Genomic DNA, 20,501 nt, shown 5'->3' on the forward strand with positions numbered 1-20,501 from the left:
CCAACCTGATTGCTGCAAAGCCGATCACAGTCAACTTCCTGCAGGTACAAAACTTCCCATGCTACTTTAGCACTGACATCAGGTAAAGAGTGGAAAATAAAGCTAGCTTGTTAATTTTCAGGCTTCGTGGGTCCTCCACCAGTACAGCTTCCAACAGTGATATGTTTTAAAGAAAGAGCGTAACGAAAAATTTCTTAATACCTTTAAAAAAACCACAGGCCCAAGCCAGGCAATATAAAACATACGAGACGAACTCATGCACAGCATTTGACAGCCAAGGCTGGCTCTTTTTAATTGGAGAGACAAAAAACCCAAGTTTTAAAATTACAGCCATTGAAAAGACGACGAATTAAGAAACATGTAAACACAGCAGAGGCTTAATTACAAGTTGCACTGCTTGGTTTAGTACTTGCACACTCCCCCCCTGCCTGACTCTGCGTAGGAGAGAGGGAATGACCCAAGTAATGAGCAGAACCATCCAGCTCGGGGGGGACACAGCAGCTCAGGTAGTGTCTGCCCCTTACCATGCTAATGAAATGCTTTTCTAATAGTACCTTGTCCTGGAGTGACCTTATGCTTCAACTTCTCGCTCAAGATGCTCAGCACGTCTGTTCCTCCCCAAACAGAGGGCCTAGTGGGTAACAGGTTGAACGGTCCATTTAGTTTAAGTAAAAGTGGGGATTGTTTCTAAATTCTGATTCTGCAGCTAGGGACATGGGAGAGGGGCACAAAGTAGGAAAAAAGAAACCCCCCCAAAAAAACACAAACAACCATGTAGGCTCATGCACCTTTTCCAAGCAATCTGTCCCAAAGCGATGAGCAGATATTTAACAGAAATCTCCTTACAGCGCATTTTCTTGTCAGACAATTATCTTATATCCTGTACTGATGCTGTCTGGCCAGTAAACAAACCACTCCTGGAATGCAGAGACATCATCCATGGGGTTTCTTTAATACCACATGGCCTACAATCAAAAGGAATACGTAAGGAAAGAAAATTCTAGGTGGGATGTGAGTTGAGGGAAAGCAGAGGGTGGTTAGGGTGTTGCTGTGCTCAGCTTAGCCATAGAAAGGTGGTCTGCTATCCCCAGGGGCTCCCGATCGGAGCTTCATTTGTCTCTAAAAGATTGTGTATTGCCACAGCACAGGTGATTTCTCCCTTCATAGAGGGGGAGTAGAATAAGTGAGTGTCAAAGTAATATCCAGATTCCTTTTCTGTGTGAGACCTGCAGTGGGTTACCACTCCTTGCCCTGGCAAAATAACGTAGTTGTCTTAAGTAAGCTTTTGCTTCAGTCTTAGGAAGACACGGCTCCAGCCCACACCACAGACCTCTCATGTGAAGTGCAAGCCAAGTCTTCATGATTACAGAGCAGAAACATGGTGTGACACGAGCACTCAGCAGAGATGAGATCATTAGTGTCCTCTACAACAGAGCAAGACTGCCCAGCTCTACTAAAAACCACAACCTTACACGTGGTGAGTAAAAGATAACTTACTTTGGCAAGCAGAAACACACATTTATCACTGAAATACAGTAGCTGTCTTATTACATAAAAAGCTCCCCTTCCCACCCAGACCCCATTCCCTCCACCAGCACCATTCCACTGAACAAAGCAGAAGATGCTTGCATTTCCCAGCTGCAAGAAAACTGTTCTGCCTGCAGCTGTAGGACAGAGGCAGAGGAGGTTCATTCCAGAGTCAAAAGGAAGCTGGACAAAACCATAGTGAGCCACAAACTCGCAGGGAAATTCAGACAATTCCCACTTGATGGAGCTCATATCCCAGCATTTAGTGCAGCCTTGTATCTCCATCTGGTAGGAGGTCTAACCACCTGCTTCTTTGAAGGGCATCTAACCAGGATGGATATTCTCCAAACTCAGTCAATCAAATCTACAAAGCCACATCTAATTTTTAATGGAGGAGTGAGTCCCTTCTGGGAATGTTCTCATGATTCGACTTAGCTGAAGACTAAAAGCAGCTTATTTTAGAATTTAAAAAAAAAACCACACAACTGGATTCAGGTTCTCAGTTCATGGCATACCCTCAGACCTCACTGGTGACTTCAGCTCAGGCCTCCAGAACACCTCTCTGGAAGTGGAAAACTCTTACCATCCTTCCAGTTGCTGCCTGGCTTCATCTATCAGCATGCACCAGCCATGAGCTCCTTAAGCGACTGCAACCACTTCCTGACATTACTAATCCTCATCCTGCAGGCACGAGGGAGCAAACAAAAAAAAATACACACATTTCTATACTGTTCTCTGTCCTACTACAAAGCCTGCTCCGTCACAAGGACACAAGACATGAGCAGGGCAGTATGTGCAATGCAAACCCACTCCCACTGAGCCCCCATTCACTTCTCACATTCCAACGCTGCTCTCCAGACCTCTCGAGGCTGGTCTGCGCCTGCTCTGCAGCAGCAACTGGGACCTGGAAGACTGCAGCAACCAGAGACTGAATCTCAGGGACACTCAAGCAGGGACAACGCTTGGAAGGCGCTGCTCTCAGCCAAGAGCCTTCCTGCCCCCACTTTTGACCACCCAGCAGCACTCCTTGCTCCCTCCTGACCTTCACCCAGCCTATGCCACATCCTACAGCCTTCGCACGCCTCGCTCCCTCCTACCGACCACCACAGCTCCCCTTGACGCAGCCTGGCAGTCAGGAGCTCCCACAGCAAGGACACAAAAGCTCTCATGCTGCCCATGCTCCACCAGCAAGGCGACTGTGTAGCAGAGCAGCCCAGGGCTGACTCGACTCCGTTATATAATTGCTTGTGACAAAGAATCCACCACCAGCACGAAGAGGAAGGGGAGGCAGCAAGGCGATAACGTGAAGCAGCTTCAAGTAGGCCGCACCTCAGCCTCTGACTCCATCCTCTACCTTCCAGCTAAACATCGTGTCATTTTCCCTCGTGAAGATTTCAGAAAGGCAAGAAAAACATCCATCCCACACAGCCCCCAAGCAACCTCCATACCGCTGAGAAGAAGCAGCAGATTTGGCCTTCACTTGCTCTCTCCCTCCCCGCTGCCGCACTGAAAGGGTCTCGGGGCCGAGAGGAGATCAGGCAGCTCCGCAGCCTCCAGACACATTTCTCAAAGCAGCCGACCCTAGAGGAATGTAGATGACTGGGAAGCACCGAGGTACCTTCAACTCCACACCACCAGTGCTCCAGCTTGCCTTGCCCTCCCATCCCCTTCGCACCCTACTAGTCCTCTGAAGAAAGGAATAAGTCAAAAACGGATTTTTTTTTTTTTCATGAAGTCTCTGAAGTGTTTCTTCTTCCTCCACGCTGCTGTCCCCACTGGCTCCACAGCAGCCTTCCTCTGCGTGGCCTCTCACTGCCGGCCGTTGTTCTCTGCAGGCTGGCTGGGGGTCTTGGCCTCCGTGTGGGAGGACGTCCCCTCAAACCGCTGGGAGGCGATGGCTGCTTGGTGGGACATGCTCTTCCTCACTATGTCTCCTTTCCGCCACAGCACCACCTCCTGTAGCAACACATCCAGCAGGGCTCGTCAGGGCTTGTGAGATCTGCTCCCGGCCCCACCCGGCCCCAAACGCTGAACCAAGCTGCCGAGCACAGCACAGCTGCTGGGCACCCAGCGAGAACTTGCCCACGCTGGCATGTTTCACCCTCAGCTACGCATGAGGCTACTCGCCACGGTAAGGAGAGGCCTTGCAATGCAGCCTTCCTGACAATTTGGGTAGAGCACTCCTCCCCGGGATCTGAGCACACAGGCAGACCCACTTGATGCCTGCGGCAGCTGTTCTGTTGCTGTTCGCGACCACGTCAGAATCAGTAAGGTGAACCACAGAAGCTCCAACGCAGGGCAACAGAGTGGAAAATACCACTCCATGCACCATTCCCAGCACCACTCACATCTGACCTGCTCACACCATCTCTTCCAGACCCTCTTTGCACATTCTAAGAGGCCTAGTAAGGATATTCCATTAAAGATACTCAATTAAAGGATATTCATTTAACGAATGTGATTTTCCCCCATGGGAATCCAGCAGGCCCTTATATCACAGTATCCCAAGTGGCAGCCTACAGGCCCAAGACCTGGCAGCTCTGTTTCTCACCTGCTGTTTAAAGTAGCGCCTCTCTTCCTCATCGATCAGCACCAGGTTGAGGTAATAACGCACTGAGAACTTCTTATTGATGTCCCTCATCGTTGGAGTCAGCTCATAGCCAGCCAGAAAGAGTCTGATGGGAATGGACTCCCCTGCAAAGAGCAGAAAAGCATCAACGCAGGCAGAATGTGAACCTGGAGATACAAACTGGGAGAGCACCAGCAAAACAATTTCACTAGGGCACATCAAACTTTGTGACAGTTCCCACAAGTGGACTAAGACGAACTAAAAGACCTCAAGTCCCTTCAAAAAGCTATCAGCATGTATGGTCCACAGCCAGATCCTGCCCTTGCTGATAGCTATCCTGTCTCCACTTTAAGAGCATGAGAATCATTTGTGACCTGCATTGCAGGAAAAAAAACAAATAAAGTGACATTTTCTCTGGCAGGTAACTCTGCTAGGCAGTGGAACTGGAAAACAAGTGGCACAGGAGGTTGGCATTGAGCTAGAACACTCTCTTTCTGCTCCGAGTTAAAGCAATGCCAACTGATGGCCCAAGCCAACAGTGAATTTATATCCATTCCTGGTTCTGCCACTCCTTCATCAAAAGGAAGAAGTAAAATCTCTGCAACTTATCATGCCTCTATTCCCCCATCCTACCAGAGAAGGAAGAGGGTCATACTTAATCACCTACATAATTTGCCATGAGCTCACCAGTGAAATGGGATGCATGTTACCAATGACCACACAGATTCAACTGAAGATACTGTAGGATTCAGATTCCCACCCCACCGGATCTCAGGAGAGGAATTTTGACGGATTCATTTGTCATCTCACCTCTCACAGGTGCCCCGTCCATGATCTCATATTTAGCTATTGTGTCATTCTCATGATACACGTTGGGTCCAGTCCCTGTTGTTTCTCTCTTGATGATATCTATCTCCATGTGTTTGATCTTGATCCGCACTAGCAGGAAGTAGATCTTACCGACAATCACATCTTTTAAATGATACCTGGCACGTGAAGGAAGAAAGCACCGCAGTCAAACATTGCGCAGCAGACCAGGACACAGACCAAAGAACAGGAGCTCGCTTGTCAGGCACTTTGCTCTTACGCTCGGCCCCAGCTGTAAATCTCAGGTGATGTATCTACCACCTGCACTAGGCTGCTGTAAGCAGTACCTCAGCTTTCATCCTCCTGTCTTTTGGAAATCAGCAAGAACATTTAGCATGATCAGATAACTAAAAACAGAATTTCAGACTGCGATTGCAAAGCCCCCCAAACCAATCTCTTAGATCATTTAAAACTAACCCAAATGTTAAATTGCAGGGAGATTTGCCAGCATCAGCTGGGAAGGATGCATTAAAAGTAGTTTAAAAGTGTCAGTTCCTGCTTCCATGCCTGAATTATGGTCCCACTGCAGCTGTACTGTCTAGTAAAAAGCAGTGCTATACTTTGAAGGCACTTGAAAATACTGTTCTCACTAAAGATACAGAAAATGAGAAGTTACTGCAATGGCCTCATGCTACGCGCTATGCCACAGCCATTGTGTCCCACTCCTTGGTGCAGAGAGCATATCCATGGGCAAGGAGAGGAACCCACTAGATCCTCAACTAGGACCAGTTACTGTGCTTCTGTGATCTGTCTGCCAGCCCTGCTGGAAGGCAAGAAGAAAATCATTTGAGGACCACAAGCAAGACACGTGCTTCAGGCCACCAAAGGAAGCTGTCCTTTGGAGATGACTCCCCGCAGCCACTGGCTGCTCTTGAGCCACTTACTTGGACTTGTTGTACTCAAACTCGATGTGCAGGCAGTCCTCAATCCCCACTTCCATCTTAATTGAGGAGTTGAGCTCCGGGTAGGTGCTCAGAGTGTGCACGACTATGTCCATCTCCTTCACCACATCGTTCAGTCTGCGGCTGACAGTTGCTCGGAGGAAATACCTGCAAGGGAATTCTCCTTCTATTAGTGTTGCACAGGGAGCAACGGAGATGAAGCGGTGAGGGTCACAGGGCTGACTGGATTGCACTGGGCTATTCAAGCAGGCTTCTGAGCAGCCAACACCCCATGGTGGCAAAGACAGAAGGGCATTTTCAAATGGAAAAACAGATTCTTCTAAGACTTGTCTAACCTTTCATACATTTGTAAGCCTGCGTTACCTAAGCATCATTTTGGGGATGTCAAGTCAACTGGAGTGCTGAGATGTGAAATACAGCTTGCAACATATGAACAAGATACAAGCTAGGCATCTGTTTGCATATAGAGCACAATTAAAGTCAACAAGACTGATTGCAAGACGGTGAAAATATCCCTGTTGGGGTACTAAAGCAAACAATTTCTTTTGTTTTTTTGAATTACCACGTAAATTGAAAAGCATTTGGTAGATTCAGAAGGGGATGATTTCTCGCTTAAATGGGGCAAAACAAGTTCCTTAGAGCCTGATGCAAGCTTATAAAAGTACAGCCCTCAAACACAGCCTTTTACAATTCAGCCCACCAAATTTCATTTGGAGTTGCATTATATACTTGCAAGTACGGTTGGGAAGAGATGCTGCACTCCAGTATCCTCACGGAAAGCATCAGTAGTTGCACGCTGCAGAGAACCAGGAACTGGGGTCAGCAAAGGGGAGACTCACCGTAACTTCACATTCTGCCCCGTGTAGGACTCGTAAGGTTTTTCCACATGTGTGAATTCAAAGTCGAATGTCTGCGATTGAGTGAATTCACCGGGACGGGCCAGGTCCTTCACCAGAGACACGAACTCATGGTGGTTTCCTCGGTCATAGTAGAGTTCTAGGAAGAGGCAAGTCCACGTTAAGCAGTGATGCTCAATCCCAGGCGACACAGTGAGGAAACGCAGGAGATTTCTCAGCTACAAGCAACTCTCCTGTCCAAATCAGTACTTCCTTTACCACTATTCAGAGAACCTGCCAGGGGAGCCTGTGGCTGCGACATACCGCGCTTGTTCACTGCCCTTCATCTAAGCCAGATGTGGGCCAGAACTTGAGCACGTGCCATTGCAGTGGCTGGGACAGCAAGCCTCTCATGTGTGGCAGGTCCAAGGCCAGTAGAGAGCCAGGAAAAGCAAGCTGCTGGTTAAGGCTAATTAGTTATTTGCTCACTCTACCAGTCAGCAGTCACACATATTAATGGATGCCTGAACTGGCTGCAGTTCTTCAGAAGATGATGTCAAAGTCTGGTACAAGAAAGGGGTTATTTTGTAACAGCCTAGGTTCCTGCTGTATTTTCTTGATCTATTCCTAACCCTTCCCCAGCTCCATAAATGATGAGAGATCCCTTAAACAGGAGGGAAGAGGTCTGCATGGCCTCACCTCCTACAATAAATCAGGACATCAGCTTGCATTAGGGTGACATGGGTCATCTATAATCAATATTAATTATGTCTGGACTGTTTGAGGAGCCATGCAACCCCCTCTAGCCATTTTCTACACGGCTGTAGATTCAAGACCAAAGGCATTGGCACCATAATAAGAAAAAAGAAAAAAAACACCACTGCATCTTTAGAACAGCAAACAGTGACAGAGCAAAAATGCAGGGCTAAGAGGCTTCCAGCTGTCCTGCTAATTCTTTGACAACAAAGAATTTGAGCGGCCTTGATTCATACTGAGGAAAATAAGTAACAGTGGAGATCCTCACCGCCTCTGCACTAAGCAGTGCTCAGTGCCTGACACCCAAGCGTGTGCATCCATCAGCCCCTGAGATAACAATGAATGGCCACACAAACATCGATGAGGGAGGAGAGTTCACCTGTGGGAGCACTGTTCAAACCAGCTCAAGTGACTAATGTGGTCACATTGCTTCAGTCTTCCCCACAACCTTCCCACGTCTGCAGGAACCGACCACAGGCTCCATATTTAATGCAAGCGATTCTCTCTGCGCTTCCACAAAGTTTTCTCTCGTAAGCCAAAGCAGCAGAAACTTAAGCTCTGCAATTTGCATTCACAGCTCTGTGCTACACACAACCATCAATGAATGAAATCTGCCCTTCCCAGCCCTGCGCGTGAGCTATGTGACTACAAGACACCCACACAGTCCTTCAGAAAGGTAAAGCCTTAGCCAATCTGATACGTTTAGATGAGAAAGCAAAAACCTAAGTCATCAGACAACTGTAAAAGCACAAGTTCACTGTCAGCACTGAACCACGCACGGGAGGCTTTTGAGAGGTACTACGAGAGTTCAGGAGCAGCAGTGAGACTCGTTTCTCTGCTCCTTGAGGTGCACAGTGAGATTTCTGCTTTTAAGTAATGTCTGGTTCTTATAGCCCCTTGCTCATCTTATCTCTATAATGGAAATACTGGCACGAGACCACCTCTCACGCAGAGCACGTGCCACCGAGCCCTTTAGGCTGGGCAGGCAGGTGACATAAGGAAGCCAACTCTCCCTGCACCGAATGTGTCCACTGGGAGGAGAGCGCTTGTTGATGTGACAGGCAGAACACATGCCACATAATAAGAGGAATATATCATCTTCCCACACAATGCGGAAGGCAACCATCAAATTTAAAGCAAGGGGAGGCAAATGTCAGTGCGCTGACTTCTCTGCTACCTCGGAAGGGCAGAGATTGGCACTTCACAGCTTTGAGGAAAAAAGATTGATGTTTCCCACATTTCAGAAGACATTAACAATTCAAACAGGTAGAAGCTGTAATGTCAGCTTTTCGGAGCTGTAAGGTGTCCAGATTTAAAAAGCACCCTGCCAACACTTGGGTGGCATGCTCAGGACATGGAAACTGCAGGTGAAGGGAAATCTTAAGCGGTTTTTGCGCTCCCAGGAGGCCGCACAGGGCTCTGTATTCACACTCTGGACTCTGGCACCCCAAAGCAAAGAGCTGTTTTCGCCGTGACACATCGCCTGTTTATGTCTCGGTCTCTTTGCCTGTTAAATCGTCTTCTATACATACTGACCTTGTGGCAGTGGGAAGTCGGAACATAAAGTAAGCTGGTTTGAGAATGGAAAGCGTTAAGGAAGTGCCATCAGCAACACAAACTTCCGTGCCGTGGCAAAGCAGCATGATGGGTAAAAACAAAGGACACAGCAGCTCCTCACGCACACTGTAGGACAATACGTAAGAATTAAAGCAGTTGTTCCAAATACACAGGTCTCAGAAGTCTTCCGAAATGGGTAACCAGCAGCAGGCAAGGCAGCACAGAGAAGACACGGTGGAGCAGGAGGTTTGTGCTTAATTTCCACTGAGGATCACAATCAAACAGGAAGCCACAACCAGCTCCTGATCAACAGGCTCACTTGCGCTCCACTATTTACAGGCTCTCTGGGGCTATCCTGCCCTTTCTCTCCAAAAGGGGAACGTTATGCATAAGTGGGGCCAGGAAAAAAATGAAACAAGTATCAGAGCTAGGTGGGAAAGATCTCTAGTTCTCTTTCCTATACTGCACCACTTACAATGCAAAGGTTGCATGCATACAGCTCGTGCAGTCATGTTCAGCTCTAACCCCAAGTCCAGTGGGCCCCAGATGAAAGTATCGCACACACACAGAGCTAATTTAATACACAAGCAGAGAACGGCCACATCATGAGCAACACCTTAACTTATTTTGGCCTGTGGGTCTCGGACACATCCATGAAATGCTGACATCTCCACTCCGCTCAAAGGGTGGGTGTGGCAGCTACCTTTCCTCTAAGAAGGCAGGAAGCGCTTCGATCTGCGTCGGTTACACGCACAGATAACCACACTTTTCACCTGAATGTGCCAGGATGGGTGGTCAGCCATGCAAAGAAAATGAGAGCAGAAGATGGAACCAGCGGAGCAGAGCCCGTAGGCTTCAGGAAAGCCCATCGACATGAGCAAGGCGCGTTGTGGGCAACGGTGTGGTTGCTGATGTGAAATCTACATGCAAAAACCACCCGATTTGCCCTCCTCCGGCCTGCTGCTACTGAGTGCAGGCCTAACAAGATCAATAGTCCCAGCATAAAGGCAAACGGACATCTCGTAGTGCATTGATAAGGAGCTGCGAATGCAGGCACCCCGCTGAATGCCGCCTCACTGCTGTCGTTGCTAGGATCTCCAGGCTAAGGCGTGAACCCGCAGGATGGAACCCAAGTTTTCTGCTGCCTCAGAGTACGTGTGTTTTAGAGATAAGTCAGTGCCTGAGCAGAGGCAAGAAAATAGGACAAGAGAAGCATGACCTGGAAAAAAAATCCAAACCCTGCTCACCGATCTGCCCGATGAACTCCACCTTGATGCCCTGGTGCTCCAGCCGCTTGTTGGGGTGCTTGAGGGTGAGGATGACCCTCCCGGCCACGGTCTCGCCGTCGTAGAAGAGGAAATATTTCTCCTTCTTGCCCTCCTCTGTCTTGTGCTCCACTCGCCGCCGGCTCTCGCCGTCGCTCAGCACCAGCTCCAGCTCGGCGCTCTGCCCGAACCCGAAGAAGCTCATGGTCCTGGTCCCGCCGGGGGCGGCCGGCCCCGGGGCAGCGGCGGGGCCGCGATCGTTGCTCCGGGTGGCACCGCGGGCAGGGCCCGGGGGGGGTCAGCGGGGGCTCGGCGGGGACGGCCGGGGGGAAAGGGGCAGCAGAGAGAGGGGGGGCACCGACGGGACGGGGGCGGCCGCAATGCGGCAGGGGACGGGGACCGGGACCGGGACCGGGATTGGGATAGGGATGGGGATCGGGACTGGGGTCGCGATGGGGAGGGGGCTGGGGGCCGGGATCGGTACGGAGATGGGGACCGGGAGGGGGACAGGGATCGAGACCGGGAGGGGGGCTGGGAGGGGGACCGGGACCGGGATGGGGTTCGGGTGGGGACCGGGACCGGGAGCAGGGCCGGGAGCAGGGCCGGGATGAGGATGGGGACCCGGATCGGGACCACGATCGGGATCGGGACCGGATCAGGACCAGGACCGGATCAGGACCGGGATCCGGATCCGGATCAGGCCCGGGATCGGGATCAGCACCGGGATCCGGATCAGGACCGGGTCGGGACCGGGACAGGGATCAGAACCGGGACCCGGATCAGGACCGGATCGGGATCAGGACGAGGATCAGGACCAGAACCGGGATGAGGATCCGGATCAGGACCGGGACCAGGATCGGGACCGGGACCGGGATCCGGATCAGGACCGGGGCCGCCCGCTCTCCCCCTCCCCACACGCCGCCGCCGCCGCTGCCGCTGTCCCGGGCCGGTGCCCGCACCGCGCATGCGCCCCGGAGCCCCGGGGCCCGTCCCCGCGGCGCTCCGCCCGCCGGCCCCACCCCTCCTCGCCGCGCAGCCTCCGCCCCTCCCCTCCCCGCTTTCCCTTCCGGGATGCCGCCCGCCCATTGGCTGCGGGCCCTGCGGCTGCTTGCGATTGGTCGGTTCGAAGGCGCCGGGCGGCGGCAACAAAATGGCGGCGGCGGCCGAGGCGGAGGCGGTGCGAGCCCTGACGGCATGGCGGCTGCGGGAGCTGCCCGGCGGTGAGGGCGGGGAGCGGAGCGCTGGGCGCTGCTGTCACCTCGTGTGTGTGTGTGTGTGTGTGTGTGTGTGTGTGTGTGTGTGTGTGTGTGTGTGTGTGTGTGTGTGTGTGTGTGTGTGTGTGTGTGTGTGTGTGTGTGTGTGTGTGTGTGTGTGTGTGTGTGTGTGTGTCTGTGTGTCTGTGTGTCTGTGTGTCTGTGTGTCTGTGTGTCTGTGTGTCTGTGTCTGTGTGTCTGTGTGTCTGTGTGTGTCTGTGTGTGTCTGTGTGTGTGTGTGTGTCTGTGTGTGTGTCTGTGTCGGGGCCGGGTCCGCCCCGGTCGTGTTCTAATGTCTGTTAGCGCGGACCTGCGAACCCCTTTTGAGAGAAATTCGGGCAAAAAAATAAAAGAATTGGTTTGTGTGCCCCCTGTGTGTGTGTGTCGGGGGGGTGGGACTGCCCCAGCGGTGTTGTAGCGTATGTTCGCGTGTGTGTGCCTCCTGTGCGGGTGTCTGGGGTGCTTTGGGTCTGCCCCATCTCTGCTTTAACAGATGTTCACGCACTGTGCAAACTCCTTTCTGAGAAATCCCCAAACCAATGTAAAGAACTGCTCTGTGTGCCCTCTGTAAGTGTATCTGGGGGAGTTTGTTTCTTCCTCATCTCTATTTCAATGTACATCCACATGTGTGTGCTCCCCCTGTGTGTATCTGGGGTGCCTTGGGTCTGCCCCATCTCTGCTTTAACATATGTTCGCATGTATGTGCAACCCTGTTTTTAGAGAAATACAGACAAGAATTTAAGGAACTCTTTCTGTGCCCACTATGTGTGTATCTGGGGTGCTTTGGGTCTGCCCAATCTCTGTTTTAATACGTATTCACACTGCACACAACCCCTTATTTAGGCAAATCCACAGAACAGTTTAAGGAGCTGCATCCTGATACCTGCCTAGATACACCCCAAAGTGTCTTAACCCCCTCGCCTTCGGTCTGGACATCGGGGTGGTCGGGGCACAAACACACCTGCTTCTCTCTTCTCCTTACCAGCATGGAAGCAACGTGAGTGAGGAGGCACTTATGTCCTAAGCCATCTGTGATCCTCTCTGAGGACCCCCTGCTGTAATTGTTGTATTCCACGTTTATTTTGGAGTGTTACTTGGAATGCAATGTGTTTGTTTAAGAAACTTCACATCTGTTTTCTTTTTTTTCATTTCTTGTAGTCTGGGTGAACACGGTCTGGGACCTAGATTTCACAGAGACTGAACCTCTGGACCCCAAGATAGAAGGAGAGATCACAGAAGATGGGCTGAACGCTTTCACCTGGCTTTACCAGGCTCTATCTCCGTTCTCCGTTGTGGACAATGAGAACAGACGGGTAAGGCTGATCACACCGGGCTGCGTACTGCCCAGCAAAGACACAGGTCCTGTGTTTTGCTGTTATTCAAGGTTATCCTGGCTTGAATTTTATAAAAATATTCTGAGAGACTGCACCAGAAAACTCTTGTCTGGCATACAAACCAGAATGTTTCACAGGAAACCACTTGTGTATTTTTTTTGTTAAGCATAATACGTACATGTGGTTGGTTGCAGTGGCAGCTGTTAAAATATTAGTGGTAACTGTGAAGGAAATGTCTTGCCACAGTATAGCTCACAAGAATGTTTAGAGTACAGCATGAGAAAGCCCTTTGTGATAACCATTTTATCTGAGGTCTTTCTTGAGTGGGTGTCCATGTAGAGGGCTAGGTCATTGCAGGTTTTCTTACTGCTGTTCTTGTGTTTTGCCTTAGAGTATCTGGGCCTTGTTTGCTGAAAACAACCTCTCGCATAACACTCTTGTGGCTGTGTTGCACCACTTTGTCCAAGGGGGCCTGGATAAAAGAGCTAACGCGCAGCAGAGGGTTTATGCTCTTCATGCAGCTGGGTTGTACTTCTTATTGCTCGAAATCCCAGGTGAGTGAAGGGATGTGCCTCCTTATTGTTGGATAAAACATGATCCCTTGTTGGAAGGGGGCAGTCGGGTAGTGATACCACTGGAGAATGTCATTGCTAATTGTGGGACCTGATACCAATAGGTTTTGTTCAAATGATTCTTTTTCTTCTCCTACTGATCTTTCTTAGGTTCCCAGGACAATGCTTCTGTCCTTGCCATCTCCTTCATGTAAAAGCGAATGGAGAGATGGCCAGGTGATTTTCTGCTTTCTATGTATTTTGTCCAGAAGGTGGCTCACATTTTCTTTTCTGGGCAGGTAGCATAGCTAGCCAGATGTTCCACATAGTGATGTTTGATAAATGTCTTCAAACCCTGAGAAAAAGCTGGCCTCAAGAACCAAACCTGATGAGGAAAAGAAAGAAGACGCATACTCAAAGCTCTCAGACCAATTCAAGAAGAAATAGAAAGAAAGGAAAGCCAAGCAGGAATAGGAACTCCAATGTAAGATGTTTGTGTAGTCTCTTCAGATAAAAGTCTCTATTAATGAGCAAATTGTTGGCAAGCTATTTATGCTCTAGATCAGTGTGATATTTCTCTTTTTCGGCCTTTTTTTTTTTCTTTTGCTTAACCTTTTCTTCAGCAGTTGGTCTGTACTTTTGATCCTCTATCTATTGTTAGGAATTTCAGAGGTCTGATGATTCAATTCAGTTCTTTGGCTGCTGACTAATAGAAAAGTAAAGCTTATTTGTCTGTGAGATATTGTTAGAAAGCTCCATAGCAAAGGGAGAAGCTAATTTATATCATCTTCTTCAGGACATCTGCAAGTTCATATGTGACAAGCTTGCAAACAGCATTCGAGTTTCCTTACTGATAGGGAGTTAAGGGCTGAATGCTGTGGTTAGCTGTACTCAGCTGCCAATTCCAATGCTTATGTGATTTTTAAATGGAACCGAGGATCACACATCAGAAATCCCGAGAGAATATTGGTGCCAGGGGTCATGACAAGCAAGGGAAGAAGATGAATTTTCAGTTGTCATATTAGAATAATTGTCTTCAGTTCTGATGGACTTTTTCATTTGAAACCATCAGAATGAGGATAAGCTCTGCTGGAGCTTTCTTGCATTGTACCCAACTTTCATCCTTCTGCCTTTTTTTTTTTTTTTGCCATTATTAAATGCATTTAACTAATCTGAACGAAAAGACTTAGAATTTTGGATGTGAAATACTGTAGGACCTAGCCTGGGAACTCTTTGAAGCACCAAAATGTGCAAAAGAGATCAGTCACTGCTGTGGGACAAGACAGTTCTGTTTCTTTTTTCTACCAATACAGGTGGAAGAGATACTTGAGGAGGAGGAGGAGGAGGAGGACCCTGACGAGGTTTACTTTTCAACTGACGATCTTCTTCAAGTTCGCAAATCAATCTTTCTTCTTTTGAAAAACTTCATAAGACTTCTACGTAGGTTCTCCCTAAAAGAAAAACCTCAGTGTTTGCAGAACTGCCTGCAGGTAATCAGATTGTACTCACAGGACCTTAAGTCCTCCCCCACAAACTCGATGCAGAACACTCTATGGACACGGGAGCGTTGGCAGTCCTGCCTTTCACAAACTGGTCCCCTGAACAGACTGTTCTCTATAAATCTCAGGGCAGGGTACCTGCTCTGTGTCTGTACCTTATGCTTAGTGCTTGCTGGCTGATGCCAGCTGGGCCATTCACATTCCATTCTGTGGTGTTAACCCTCACTGTACCCCGGGGAAAGACACACAATATTGAGCCTGGGGATTTTGGGGTCTGCTTATGTTCTGCGTCATGCAAGGGACCATGGTTTCAGAGTTACAGAGCTCACGTTCTCTGCTCTGGCACCCAAGCAGGCCTGCACATCGTGTCCTCGTGTGAATCAGCTAAGCTTAGCTTTCTTTCTTTGCAGATCTTTGTTGAAATGACAAACTTTGAGCCGGTGGAACACGAGTTCGAGTTTTCAGCAACAATGTGAGCAATTAATTCTGAATGTTTATACAGTGCCTTGGAGAAGTAAAGCCCTCAGTGCTTGTTGTTATTATCCTGATTATACCAAAATGAAAGCATTGATTTCTTTCACAAGAGATAATTAGAACATGTTCCACCTAGCTAAAAGTAAACAACATTTAGTGATTATTGAATGTTTTCCAGTCAGTGAGCGCAGTTAATTGTAACAGTTGTAGTAAATGTTTCTCTGATGAGAGATTAAGACATCTCTTTGCCTTCTTTTGCTTAGGAACGTTAATCAAGCCAAATATATCCCTGAGCTGGCCTATTATGGGCTGTGGCTACTGTGCTCCCCTCTGCATGGTACTGAAAATAAGGTAAAAGTTGGACAGTCTTTAGAATTCTCAATGCTCTATTGAAAAGTAGTAGTAATTTCCTTCGTTCTCTGCACATCATTTTGCTTGTGTATTTGTACTTTTATACACGTGCGTACGTGTGTTTGCCATGTCAGCCAAGATGCTTTTTTCTGCCCCAGTGTGTATTTCCTTTTATTTGTAGGATGATGCATTTCATGTGCATTATGTCTTGGGCTTTAGTAACATTTTGGACAAATGAATTGAAAGCAGAGGATAGCCGCAGTGACATTAGATCTTTGAATCTTTAAAAAGAGAACTCCAGGCTACTGCCTTTGCCTGGATTTTCTCGTCCCCTGCTAGGTGGAGCTCCAGCACTATTTCTGTAGTGTGCTGTGGCATTGGATTGTGCAGCAGAGAAGCATGATGGGATCAGGGGAAGCATTGTGCACAGATACTGGTAAGCAGGGCTGATGCTAATTCAGAGAACACTGTGTCAACATGGAACATCCAGTTCTACCAGAAATCCGTCTACAGCTTTACATTTTTATTTTGTTAAGTTCTCCAGCATGATGTGTCATCTCCTGCTTACCTGTGTGCGCTGCTCCTATAGATGGAGCTTTTGAACTCTGGGTGTGACTGTGCTGCTGTGCTTGGTGAATTTGCATAAACCACCTGAGCTAGCTTTGAGCTAGCAAGCCAGGGTATTGGCAGCCATCTAGTCAAGGAAGCCTGGAGCTTAGTACGCACTAACTTGATATGTACCTGAGTAGCTGCCTGGCTTTAGCAGCCTTAGACCTGTGTGTTTCAACCGCTTTGGTTTCTCCATGCAGCACAAGCTTTTCACAACAGTTTGTATCTGTAGTATCAAGATCTAGTCATTCCCTTTTTCAGACCGACCTCATCTTCCTTATCTCTCCTGTTAGACTGCTCAGTGAGTGACAAGGCATGCTGTGGTCCCGAAAGTGTGGCGGGGAGGAAACTCCTGAAGTTCTAGTGCACATGGCAGTAAAAACATTTATTTTAAGATGTCTTCTGTTTTTTAAAAAAAAAAAAAAAAAAAAAAAGAATTTTCGAAAGCTCTTAAGTGTTACTGGACATGTATGAGAACATTACAGCTGGGAAAGTTGTGTGTATTGATGGGTCCTTTCTGAATTATTCTGCCAGAGGTCATGTTTTGTCAGGTGCTATTACTTGGACTGAAGCTTGTTTGGTTGAGAATTATTTCGTAAACCTGGTTAAGTATGCTACTGTCTGCTTCAGTTGCTACTAAAGATGAACCTGAAGATAATCTTTCCCTTCCAGGTTCTTCGTTGTGTCTTCCAACGAATCCTCAACGTCATTCTGATGGTGGAAGGTGGTGCAGGTTCCAGACGCCCGGTTCTTACAATCACATCAGCTGTGATCAGTGCCAGGAATCAGGCTGTAAAATTCATCAGGTGAAGTACAGAGCTCTGGCACTACCCTTCCTGGGTATGTCTGCTCTTCTGTCTGCTTTTGCTTTACTCTTTGGTTGATAAAGGGATGAGACAAAGTGGGACTGACTTTGAAGTTTGTGCAATTGGGGCTTAATTAAAATCTGTGTAATGAGAATTTGCTGAACTTGCTGTTGGAGGGAAAATGAGGAGCTGTTTGACAGAAAAGTGACAATGAGTGGAAGGGAGGTACTTTCTGTCTGTTGCTTTGTGTCTTCAGTTTTTCAGGTTTCGTAACTTATTATTTTGTAGTTTATTATTGTGAAGAAGATAAAATATTAATAAGGAGGTCATTTCTCTTTATTTCTTTGCTTTCTCTTGCTTAAAGATGTTTTGCCTTTGATTATTCGTGGGGATCTGTGTTTTTCAAAAGTATAGTTTGTGCAGAGATCCACAGACAACATTTAATAAGTAGATTAAGAATAAAGAAGCTTTTCATATTGCCCTTTTACTTGGGAAGTGCTGGAAGAAATGTTTTCTGCCTGCAAAGGCAGATTTATGTATAAAGTAAGTAGGTCTGCTCTCTGACCGTATCGTTTACACTCGCACAAGTGATTCCAGCATGTGCACCTTTCCTGACTTTCAGAATGCACTTCAAAAGGAACATCCTATACTTGATTTTTGCTCTGTTATATAAACAGCCTTATTAAAACGTGCTTGTTTTTTTCTTCTGCGCAGTTCTGTAGTAGAGGAGCTGAAAGAAGCTGCCTTTCCTGTTCTTCGAATATTACTGCAACATATCTGCACCAAGGTATGCTACTCTGGTGTATCTTGGGCTGAAGAACTTGTGTGTGGATATATTGCAGTATCTGTAACAGTTAGGAGATCCTTTTTTCATCATGTTTTATAAGGAATTAAAATATTTTCATTGTCTGCAAATTTCTTTACGGGCCGATCATATTGTTTGTTAATCTTTATTGGATTTCTCAGATATCTTCAAAATCTTGTCATGTCCTAGGAGAATAGTGACTCTTCCTCCCCTCATTTACAATAGATTGTACCCTACTTCTGGCCTTTCGAAATTTGCAGTTGCTTTTAACGCTGTTTTAGTAGAGGAAAATGAGGATTAGGAGAGCTCTTTCTTAGCTAACCATCTGGAGACTGCCATGTAGAAACACTGTCTCTTGATTTAATCTAAGCTCCACCACTGCTTTGGGGAATTTACTTTGCGTGTGAGTGAGTGCTGAAGCAGTGACCAAGGAAGTTGTGATTGTTATCCCAGTGCTTCCTGAATGTGGCCATATTGCCTCATTAAATAAACAAATAATTCTCTTACGCTGTAAAATGCCCTTCTGGCTTCTAGAGCAGAGCGCTGAAATATTGTAATGTGCGATTGTTCCTGTTTTTCAGGTCCCAGATAAGGCTGATTATCGCACATATGCTGCACAGGCCTTGGTGAATTTGCTGAATAAACTCCCTTGTATAGAGTTTGCTGACTTCATTGCTTGGCTTTACAAATACTCACACAACAGTAAAGTAAGCACATCTCCTTACTATTCTAGAGTTCAGCTACAGCAGTACTGTGAAGATGAAAAGTTCAATAGCAGTACTGAATAGCATAGTTGTTGCTGATAACCTAGAGTTTGATAAACTGAGTAGGTAAAACCTGTGCCTTTGCTTATACTGACAGCACCTTGTGCATTTTTTCTTTCAGATTTCCTACAGAGTGTTTGCTCTTGATGTAGTTTTAGCTTTGTTGGATATGCCAGAGAGAAACTCAGGCCTCTCCTTGTCTCTGGATCAGCAGAAGTTTCTAAAGCATAAGTTTTTAGTACAGGTCATGGTGTTTGGCCGGTGTTCAGACAAAGCACCTGTGGTCCGTAGCAAAGCTTTAAACAGTTTTGCCCACTGTCTGGAAATGAAAGGTGCTGCTACCTTGGATAGTATACAGGATTTATTACAAGGCTGTAAGTATTATGGGTAAATTAAATAGTTAAAATATTTCTGGAGTTTTCTGGGGAGTAATTATTGGGAGACAGTAGAACTAGTTGTCAGGCTCTTTGAAATTTGCACTGAGTGCCCTCGTGTGTTGTGTCATAAAGAGAAGTAATAGATGAGTCTTGTTACTTGTGAAGCCTTATATTTGGAAGGCATGCATTGTCATATCTGCTCTAAATAGATTTCTGCATGAGGTATCTTTGGCAGATATTTACCAAAAAATGAAATTGTACATTTAGAAAGAGATTAATTCTTGTCTATTAGTTGATTAAGTCTTGAGTTGCCTTTTACCTCTGCTAAATTTGGTTTTTCGTGATTGGCATTCTGAACTCCCTCAGGTTTGGTAAAGGCCAGATGGCACAACTCAGAAGTGTGCATACAGCATCCACTGGTTAGATCACTTGCCTGCAGAAATTTGGAACGACAGAATATCCTGAATGAAAACGATTCATTTAATTTCTTTTTTTATTTCTTTTTGGCAGCCTATGACCATGCAGTCTTGGAAGCAAACACAAACAGTGCAAGTTTGATCACCGGTGCAGAAGGTATAGAGTCATTCTCTTATGATAAGCCTCAGACTTTTCTTGGCTTGCCATTTTCTAAAAATATGTGTGCCTATAAAACATAGGGCATGCACAAAACTCTCTGTGTAACAATGAGCCATGTTGCTGAGTTGAACGTAAGCCATTTTTATTCTTAAACTTTGAACTTTTCTTTCAGCTACATCCAACAATCCACTGAAGACCCTACCGACTTTCAAAACTATTGAGCTGACAGGCGGCAACGATACTGCTGAGCTTGATGGTACATCAAAATTATACTGGCCTTTTCAGATAGCTTTTCAAAACTTTAATTGAAATTAGATTTTCTGAAGTGTGTTCATTGTCCATTTTTCAAGGAAAGCAGAGAGATCTTTCTGTAGAGCTGTTAAAAACCACTTACGGGTGATGAAGGGGGTGGAAGTGCCAGCGATAAAGAAATACTATTTCCACTTAAGTCTGGAAAATACATTTAATCGTGAAATACTGATGTTCATTTGTACTAATGTGGTAGCAACACTTGTTGAAAAGCAGGTAATTTATCCTTTCCAAAAAGGATGGTAATTGATGTGGGATATAATACTTGTAACTCCATAAATTTAAGGGTAATTAAATCTCTTGCTCCAGCGCACAAAGAACTAATATATTTTCGCTGCATAAAACACAGCACCTTTGTCTAGCTCTGTGATGCCAGGAAGAATTTAATTCTCTGCAGCATCAGCTATTGGCTGGAGTTGAAAGCAAAGCGTGAGGTTAAATGGACTGATGCAGAATGTCAACCCAATGGTTCTAATTTCTTGATGGCATGAAATCAGCATAGAAGTTGGCTTTT

At 46.9% G+C, this 20,501-nt stretch overlaps 2 protein-coding genes across 3 annotated transcripts in view; one reads left to right on the forward strand and one right to left on the reverse strand.

The window, feature by feature from the left end:
- Positions 1 to 261: 261 nt before the first annotated feature.
- VPS26B (VPS26 retromer complex component B) lies at positions 262 to 11,239 on the reverse strand. Its single transcript, XM_013188607.3, has 6 exons — positions 10,262 to 11,239; positions 6,705 to 6,861; positions 5,848 to 6,012; positions 4,907 to 5,082; positions 4,079 to 4,221; positions 262 to 3,483 (listed from the first exon to the last, which is right to left on the reverse strand). Exons 1-6 carry the CDS (start codon positions 10,482 to 10,484, stop codon positions 3,337 to 3,339), a joined length of 1,011 nt encoding a protein of 336 aa, XP_013044061.1. The 5' UTR covers positions 10,485 to 11,239; the 3' UTR covers positions 262 to 3,336.
- Positions 11,240 to 11,342: 103 nt separating this feature from the next.
- Positions 11,343 to 20,501, forward strand: part of NCAPD3 (non-SMC condensin II complex subunit D3) — a 29,072-nt gene continuing 19,913 nt past the window's right edge. For both annotated transcript variants that reach the window (XM_048063425.2, XM_048063426.2), the window contains exons 1-13: positions 11,343 to 11,499; positions 12,691 to 12,845; positions 13,258 to 13,420; positions 13,717 to 13,901; positions 14,731 to 14,907; positions 15,327 to 15,388; positions 15,654 to 15,741; positions 17,023 to 17,156; positions 17,871 to 17,943; positions 18,543 to 18,668; positions 18,847 to 19,099; positions 19,613 to 19,675; positions 19,851 to 19,934. In XM_048063425.2, the coding sequence (XP_047919382.2) occupies positions 11,430 to 11,499; positions 12,691 to 12,845; positions 13,258 to 13,420; positions 13,717 to 13,901; positions 14,731 to 14,907; positions 15,327 to 15,388; positions 15,654 to 15,741; positions 17,023 to 17,156; positions 17,871 to 17,943; positions 18,543 to 18,668; positions 18,847 to 19,099; positions 19,613 to 19,675; positions 19,851 to 19,934 (1,633 nt within the window). In that variant the 5' untranslated portion in view covers positions 11,343 to 11,429. The remainder of the gene's footprint in view (positions 11,500 to 12,690; positions 12,846 to 13,257; positions 13,421 to 13,716; positions 13,902 to 14,730; positions 14,908 to 15,326; positions 15,389 to 15,653; positions 15,742 to 17,022; positions 17,157 to 17,870; positions 17,944 to 18,542; positions 18,669 to 18,846; positions 19,100 to 19,612; positions 19,676 to 19,850; positions 19,935 to 20,501) is intronic.

Source organism: Anser cygnoides, chromosome 21, assembly GCF_040182565.1.
Source record: "Anser cygnoides isolate HZ-2024a breed goose chromosome 21, Taihu_goose_T2T_genome, whole genome shotgun sequence".
NCBI classification, from domain to species: domain Eukaryota; kingdom Metazoa; phylum Chordata; class Aves; order Anseriformes; family Anatidae; genus Anser; species Anser cygnoides.